We start from the raw sequence: 9153 nt of genomic DNA, 5'->3' as shown, positions 1-9153 counted from the left end.
ACATAACTGATTTTGAAAAAAACTAAGAAGAAATATTATACATCATCAAATGTATGAAAATACATCATATGTGAAGTGTCACGTATGGAACTCTGGCAATGTCAATTTACTTTTTTTCACTCTAAGAAAAAATGGAACAAATACAATGACTTGTTCTTTTTCACTACCAAAAACTATAAATGTAACAGTATTTTATACAAGGTTAGATCTATTACAGTTATTCACTCTAAGGAACCTTACTGTTAACCAATTAACAGGTTTTTATTGTCGCATTTTTATAGTCTTTTGCTATTAAAATCACTTTTTTTTTTTATGTGTACATTGTGATTAATACAGAAATGTATGATTTTTAGAAAAAAGTAAGCATCATCAGTGGGGCGTAAGCAGATTGTACAAAAATGTAACAATAATTTAATTGGCTAATTTATCCAAATTAGCCACCAATTCACCAAAACGTAAAATCATTACAGGATATATTTTCTTTCAGAACTTTAAAACATGTTCATCATAAAAAAAATCAAGTTATCTGCATACAATGCGTTTTTGGAATGTTTTTTTGAATAACTCAGCAGACCAAGGGCACAGCACCCTACAGCACCCCCGAAAATCCGCCTAAAGCTTAAAAACAGAAAACACAGGCCTTTTGCGGTCACATGGCAAATATGAAACAGACAGATGGAATTCCTGTTCTTTTCCATAACTCCTGAAGCCTTCTTAACAAAGGGCAAAGGGCTTGTGTTGATAAGGTGGCTATTATTAACCACTTGTAAAAAAAATGATCTTTTAAATCTCCTGGGTTTTAAATATATTAAAAACAAGAGCCTCTATACACACAGGTGGTTGAGCTCACCATGTCTTGCATTGTTCACCTGTGTACACAGGCACTTGAATAGACCTCATTCCACATTGTTCACCATTCATACAGCTTCAAAAGAAGTTAGCAATACCTGAATCACTTACTCATAATTTAATAAAAGATCAAAGGCTCCTTTTAACCACACCACAATTACACGTTATTCATATTCTACTATACTTAAATTCATTCATCTGTACGATCAGTTTACTTGCGTCCAGATTTGAGTTGGCCTTTTACACATACAGATAAAATAACATTTGTTTCTTGCTAAAGAACACTAAAATTACATCAGTACTTAAAATGTAAGAATTTGTCAATTTGATCAAAGCTAAAGTCATTTTATCAGGTATCAATGAGCTAAAAAACAAACAAACAAAAAACAAATGATAATAGTTGCTTTGCTCTTATCTGATGCCCAGAGGTGTGGCTGCATTGCTTGGCATTCTTCCACTCTCTGTTCTGGGGGTGTCTGCATGGATTACTGTATATAACATCAAATGCCTAGTAAATATAACAGGTTGAGGTAATCATTACTTTGTAGTATTTCAAATAAAATCTGAGGGGCATTTACATTGGTAACACCATTCTGCATTCTGTTTCAGTCTTAGATCTTAATGTATTTTGGGCTGTTCATTGTTGCTTGATTAAAGTTCGTCCAGTTGACAGCTGTTCAACAGCAGCAGATTTATAATGTCGTGATTGAGTAATGTTTAGTCTAACAGCAGACAGCATTTCCTTTGGGGTCTAAACACATTACGCTGCAGACAACTGTAGATAATCAGCCTAAGGAAATGGTGGGCAGTGTTATCACAGGACGGCCATGGTTAAATTGCATTAAGGGAACTAAACCAATTCATGGTCACAAAGTTGAACAAAGTTTCAAATCAAATCAATCAAAACATGAAATCTATCATTTGAATAGAAAGTGCATTATTTATAAGTTAATACGATTACAAATTAGTTATTTCAATCTTTATTGCAGAGCTTTAATGGTCAAAACCAATACACTTTGTCATGGCATGTAACATGATCCGGCACTGAGTACTTCTCCCTTGATCTCCATTTTCTGATAATTGAGAATGGCTGAGACTAATTATATTGTGGACACAGCACAAAACAGGAAGAAAAATTGTAAAATAAATAAATCTTCTGGATTCACAGATCACAGCTCAGTTATGCAGGGGAGATTTAAAAAAGCAATACAATAACATTCAGATTATCTGAGGAAGTAATGTTGGTATGGTCAAACATTAATAACACAAATTAAAAGTCTATCAACATTTACTCATCCTCATATCATTTCAAACGTGTACGACTTTCTTCCTTCTGTTGTGCACAAAAGATGACATGAGGGTCAGTAAATGGTGACAGATTTTCATTTTTGGTTGAACTATCCCTTTAAGTATGTGAAGGGAACTGAGCTTCTTCTTTTATACTGTTAAAATGGGACGACCTAGTGCAGTGAGTAAAATGTAGTAATAACTTCAAAACCATGCTGTGAATGCAGCTCGTTTGCTTGGAGAGCATCCCAGTGACAGCTTCAAAGCTGTTTTTTAGAAAACCTTTCCACACCCCGTTCTCAACAAATGGCAGGCGCAGTAATGCACTCAGACTAAAGTCCCCATCTATACAGCTCAGATAATAAAAGTGTCAATTCTGTGACTAATCTATGTTACTGATCCTAAATCTCAGTGGCCAGGTTGGGAAATCGTTTTAATAAGGTGTTGGCTTCCTTAGGCAAAAGTCGACCCTGAGTTCCCTGCTGTCCTTTGGCCTTGGTCTGCGCCTGTAAGAAACGAAATTAGAAAACTATGTTAAATAAAAATGACTATTGCATGCATTTTAATTACTATTCCTCCTCAACAAAGGCTTTAAGATAATTAATTCTAGCTAACATTCAAGCTGTAGACTAGAGGGTGGATGCTAGCAGAAATATTATCTCACTAGATGCGTGAGGATGTCAAAAACAAGGAAATGAGCAAGGTAAAAAAAAACAAAAACCTAAAGGTCTAGCAGGAAACTGCACTGCAAACTGGGAAACGTGTTCGCCATAACCAGGAAATGGCAGAGAAAATCTAGTTCTCCATTCATCCCAATTAGCCATTCCCATTTAATCATCAAAACCATGTTAATTCAGGCCATTAAATTGCTGTCAGCTATCAGTAGGTGTTTTACGGAGGATTTCCTGAGGATTGTGAGTTGCATGCCTGCAATACCTTTTCAACACATGTGTAGAAGGATGAGACTTCTTTAGAGCAGAGTGCATTGTTAAAGTCGTTCAGTTTCCAGCAAGCCATCATAAACGACATCTCCGTAACGCAGGTGGCCTCTGTAACAAAGAGATTATATCACCATGTAAGATTTTAGCAAAACAATGCATTACAACAGGCCTTCGATGTTGCCTTAAAAAAAGGCCAACTAGCAACACGTGTATTTCCTGTCCCATTTAGGAAAGCAAAAATCATTTTTAGTGCATGCATGTCATTTTGGTTTAGCCAATCAGAAAATGTTTCTTTTAATATGGAGACTGAGTGAGACCAAGTTACTTATAATTGCTAAATTTATGCTTAGAAAGATTTAAAGGGGTCCTATTATGCCCTTTTACGAAGTCTTGATTTTGTTTTTGGGGTGTACTTGAATATGTTTTCATGCTTGATTGTTCAAAAAACACATTCTTTTTCAAATATTTTACATTATTACAGCTCCTCTCTCCCCAGTCTGGTTAAATACGTTGTTTTTGATGAAGCCCTTCCTTACGAAATCCGAAATGTGCTGTGATTGGTTAGCTGGCCCAGTGTGTTGTGACTGGCAGCACGTAGCGCGTGTTCGGGAAATGTTACGCCTCCTTTCTAACCGCGAGCTCTACTGTAAATATTGTAAATATTAACGCTGGCGTCAATTTCAAAACATTTCAAGCTATATTCAGACCTTGACAATGGTAACGAAAAACAGGATTGTGCTGAACGGATTTCAACACAGATTTCACAGGAGGTTTCAGAGTGGTATGTTTTAAAAAAAAAAATTCTTATAGATACAATGTTATCCACCATTTAATCATTTTTGTCGGAAAACTATGTTAACACAAACAGTAATCGATCACAAAATCATGGATAATTTTCCTAAGAGGCGGTGAACAGTCTTACAAAAGCAAGAGCTTACAAAAGCTAAAGTAAACACTACATCAATACTATAACGTCAGTTAGCAGGCTAGCGGAGGCAAAGCATTGCCCTTCGTCTACATCATAGCTATCATAGCAACTACAAAAATCTTTTAATTGGAACTGTTAATAGAAAACACAACTACAAATAATAAGACAAGTTGTGATCCATAAACAACAGATTGTCCCGACAAAATGGGAATGGGTACATCTTTCAGGACATCTTTTTATATAGCTTGCATTGTACTCTCTTCTGGAGGCTGTTCTCCATAAAATGTGCAGCACACAGACAAACGTTATGGTTATAATGTTCAGGAAAAGTGTTAAAAATAAATTTGAACCTCTCTAAGTTCGTCAGCCTTAGGACAATTTTTTTCCAGGGTGTAAAAAACAGCGACAACACTCTTCCTCTTCTCTAAAGCAGCCCAACATGGCCTCACCACCTTTGTTGCGTGTTCCCGGTGGCAGGGTTTATGTACATTTAGGGTTTGTGATGTCACCAACCCAGGAAGAAGTTTGCTGTAGTCCTTAAAAAGCGATTTGTGTGAAGGAAAATATCTCCCTATGCATTGAACTTTGAGCGTCGTATAACTTTGCAGATGATGTTTATGCTCAAACAGCAACATTACACACTAACTAAACACTTACTAAAGTTTTAAGTTTAAAAAGTGAAATCATAATCAAGGACCGCTTTAAATAACACAAAACACTTTTTTAATTGAACTACAGCTGATTTAAGTTGATATTAAAATATTAAAATCTTGAAATCTTTAATGATTCATATTAAGTAAATGTATGAATAACTTCTATATTTTTATTAATATTTTAAGATGAACATCTGGACTCAAATTACTGGACTGAACGTTTATTTCTTAATCACCATTATATACTACATTTCATTATATGTTTTGCCCCCACAAATAAAACTACAGTGCTTTTTTTCATAAAACAAAGCATTTAAATACAATCTTACTATGACATAACGTTACTATTTGGGATTTTTTTTTCCTCTTCAAAAGTGTGCTGCTCCATATTCTCACTATCAATATGGGAGATAAAGCCTGATGCATCAAATATGATACAAGACATAGCCTAGAACACATTCAAATTTCTTTTTGATTTTCTTTTATATTTTGTATAAAGGGTAAATTAAAAAAAATAGATACAACAAGAATTAATCACAGCAAGTATTAACTTCGACAAAGGATAAATGAATAACGTTAACTTACATGCAAGCGAATAAACAAAACGTGAGAAGAAGACAGTCATACCTAACCTGTTTAGCGCACATCCATTGAAGTAATGGACTAACAGAAATCGACTAACAGACATCTAAGAGTTTATGTACACATATGTTAAATGAAAAAGTCCAAACCTCCTTTCTTCGGCTTGCGGTTAGCGACCACATTCTTGAGAGCCAGAGGTTTGACGGCTTTCATTGCGGGTTTCCCATTCTGCCTGCTCAACAATCTAGCAACCTTCTCTTGAATCGCAGATCCACTCATGGCCTTTCTATAATGTCTCCTCTCGATACGGTTAACAAATTAAATTCAAAATAAGACTGAAACGTAGCCTAACAATATAACAGTACTAATGATCAACTTAAATGTCATTGCCGACTACTTTCATGTGCAAGTCGCCATTTTGTGTCGGAAAGCGTTCTCGACTTGTTTTCATGGTTACCGCTGTTGACACTGTCGTAAAAGTATCATGAGCTGATTCTTTTCATGGCTGTCATCTATGGCTGTCATACAACCACAGATTGTTCACTGTTCAGACATCATTGGATGCACATAAAGTTATGTCAACTGCGAAAATAATAAACCAAGAAGAAGATATTGTTGGACCTCAAATATTATGAGCAAATTTTTATTGGCAACAATTTATATTTTTTACATCAGTTGATTTTTGTAACATTTAAAAAACTAATTTGATCAATACACTATTCCATGGCCAATTACACTGGGGAATGCAAGTAAGTGGTAAAATCTAGTGCAATTCAGAGTTGTTTCTAAGGTGTTCTGGCTTGTTCACCTTAAGGATTAACTCTAGTTTTAACAAGAACTGGACATGTGCTTAATTGTAAACATCAGGACAGGATGCCTTTAGGTGATGCAGGTTTTCCAATAAAAGTTTTACTCAGGGCATAATTACTTATGACAGCAGGATCCTGTGAGAGCACAAGACAACCCAACAAACTTGATTTTTACTTTTAAATGGCTAAGTTAAAACGCATTGTTCTTAATATAACAACATTTAGATCTTTAAATTCCCAGTACTCTAATCTACAATTAAGTACGTTTCAAATAAGTACTTTTTAAACAAAGTCTCTATTTTTCTATTTTCTGAAACCAAAGCTTTCCTTTAATCCCCAAAAAACAGGGCATTCAGATTTCATAATAAGCTGATTCAGAAACATTTTCACATGGATTTGACCTAATGTAACACCACAAAAATGCTTCCTGATCTTGTTAATTGCTACTTACATGAAAAGTACTTCACTCTTAATTAATGAGGCCTATCAAACAGAAATTCCCTTCATATGCAGCTCAGTTATAAACATGCAGAGACAAAGTTTCAGTGACCATGCTGTTTTTTGTTCTTCCTTGCAGTAAAATCAGACCAGGAAGGTTTTTTAATGGATTGGCTAACTCTAAGTCATGCCATCGTGGAGAGATTAGATACGATTTGTGTGGGAAGGTTTCTGTCCAAATGTAAATAATTCAAATTACATTGAATATGAAGATAAGGCAAATATTTTCTCACTATTTTTGGATAATTTTTCACCTGTCTTTCCCCACCACGTTTCCTTCAGGGTACTTAAACAGACGATGAACTGGTCCATGCATTCCATTAAATGGCAGCTTGTACTCAGATCTGTTCTGGTATTCAGACTGTGTCTCTGCTTGTTTGTATCTTTGCTGTATCTGCTTGTATCAGGGCTACTTACTACTAGTTTTCAGACAGCTGGAACAACTATCAGAACTATCATAAACCAGTTTTTGCATATACGAGTGTTTCTGGAATGTTCAGGACTGTTTTTAAGTAAATTCCATTTCAGAATTTCATATTAGCAAAGTTCAACAAGTTAAAACGTGTGGACTGTAGAAAATGAGGTATCATTTAACATTTTTAGTAAATCAGATTTCAGCACAGTGCATGTAAGTGTAGCTCCAAGCTGATTCCAGCCATAGTGTTTTTTTTTGTGTGTGTCTGTATCGGGTTTTCATGCGCCAGCAGAATAGGTTGACATGGACAATACACAAAGACTGCCCCTCCATGAACTCTGACCTCTCCTGCTTCTGTTTGCTTGACTGAGCTACATTTTCCAATGAAGTGTTTTCTTCTTCTTTTTGGTGAGGTTGGGTTTTCTCTGCTCTCAATTATAAATCATTCCCCGAAACAATCTATTTCAAACTTCATTCAACAAGCCTGACAATGTAGCTTTTTTCTCTTAGAACTAGAGCTATTGGACTAGTTGGTTTTGTATCAGGACTTCAGTGTCTTTTGCTTTTTAAGGAAAATCCCTCTCATCGAATTGCTTTTTAGAAGAAGTTAGTGAGTTAGTCTATAAATGTAGACCCTGGAAGAAGTATATTTTTGCACCATGAAATACTTTTGTAAAATCTAAACTGTAAATGTACAAATGGGGCCCTTTTAAAACTAAAAGGATAATCTGTGACCAGTTGAATCTGTTTTCAAATTTTTATTTGAATCTTTCTCTAGTTTTCTCAACCAAGAATTCAGTTTAACCATATTTGTCTCACATTACCATGTTTCCCTTTCTATTTTCCTCTTTTTAGTCAGCTGTGCTTGCCCAATGACTTGCATACACTGCTCAAACATACCAGACCAACTGAGGTCATGACATTCTGCTCCCTCATTGTTGCACTGAGTATTTGTGCCGGTACCTTACTGCTTGGTAAGGTGACCCTGTAACCTGTAAGAATGCAGCTAGATCTCCTTTAAGACCCTCTTTCATCACATGATCCCACCAAAAATCTTAACTACCACATTAGTTAAAACACGTCATTGAAGAATGACTCTGGTGATTGTTTAATCCAAGCCTAAAAGTCAAGTCAAAGTGATAATGTAACACATTTTTCTCATATATTCAGTGATAATATGAAAAAGAATATCAAGGTTACTGTGGGATTCTTGCTATTAAAGTTTCTTGGCTATAATTCGATAATAATCCCTCACTCTAATTTTAGAATGAGTTTAATGGTTGTCAGCGGTGTAACGTGATGTGAAGGAAGAATGGAAGGCTTAATATAATATCATTAAACTCTTTATAACTTACAGTCAGGGGAAAAGGAATTAACGAACACTTTAAGGCTTACGTTTTATTTGCCCATAGAGGAATGAAGCGAAGTAAAGTAATAATTTTCTGCTTTATAGAATTTGGATTTTAAAAAACTGTGACCCACGTGTAATAGTTTTCTAAATAAGTCTGATCATGTTTTTATCTGTCTTTCTCTTAATTATTTCCTAATTTCTCTTAGTTTAATGTGCCAGGTTCCTGTGACCGTTATTGCTCAGTTTTGGTTTCATTTTCATTGTGATTCAGTTTTGCCTGCCTTAGTTATAGTTATCTTTGTTTAAATAAACTATTATTTTGATCTTCGTCATCCTCCTTCATCTTCGGTAGCGTGACAGTTCCTCCAGCCTGCTGTTAATTCTTAATTTATTATAATCTGATTTTATATATTTATCCCTACCTTTTTTTAGTCAAATGAGTTTCATAAATATAGTCTTCTCCTTAAGTATTTTATATTCAATGTTATGATAATGGGAGACATCCCTGAGGGAGTAGAAGCCTACTGAGTGTATGAATATGATGAATTTTTGATGAGATGTCATGGTGTGAGCCTTTTTCATCAGATGGCACATAGTGGCACAGACACGAGGGTTCTCTGTCCAGACCCCCTGTAGAACACAGCCATGACACCCCATCTGCCAAAAACAGGACATTCAGAGGCTCAGAGGCACTCAAACACCATGTATACTGAAAACTACATGTAATACACTGATATTACTCAAATACACTACATAAAGAGGGCTGTTTAGCATCTCTGAGGTATTAATTCAACTGTCTCTCTTGCAAATGTGTGTTGTCCCTATATGATTCATTAATTT

The 9153-nt window shown here is 35.3% G+C and overlaps 1 protein-coding gene across 1 annotated transcript; it reads right to left on the bottom strand.

Annotated features, from left to right (window-relative positions):
* Positions 1–1813: 1813 nt before the first annotated feature.
* On the bottom strand, positions 1814–5710 carry chchd1 (coiled-coil-helix-coiled-coil-helix domain containing 1). Its single transcript, XM_084092876.1, has 3 exons — positions 5390–5710; positions 3073–3185; positions 1814–2642 (listed from the first exon to the last, which is right to left on the bottom strand). Exons 1-3 carry the CDS (start codon positions 5517–5519, stop codon positions 2538–2540), a joined length of 348 nt encoding a protein of 115 aa, XP_083949002.1. The 5' UTR covers positions 5520–5710; the 3' UTR covers positions 1814–2537.
* Positions 5711–9153: the final 3443 nt, after the last annotated feature.

Source organism: Abramis brama (genome assembly GCF_963993115.1).
Source record: "Abramis brama genome assembly, chromosome: 19".
NCBI lineage: Eukaryota > Metazoa > Chordata > Actinopteri > Cypriniformes > Leuciscidae > Abramis > Abramis brama.
This window is presented reverse-complemented; position numbering and strand designations above follow the sequence as displayed.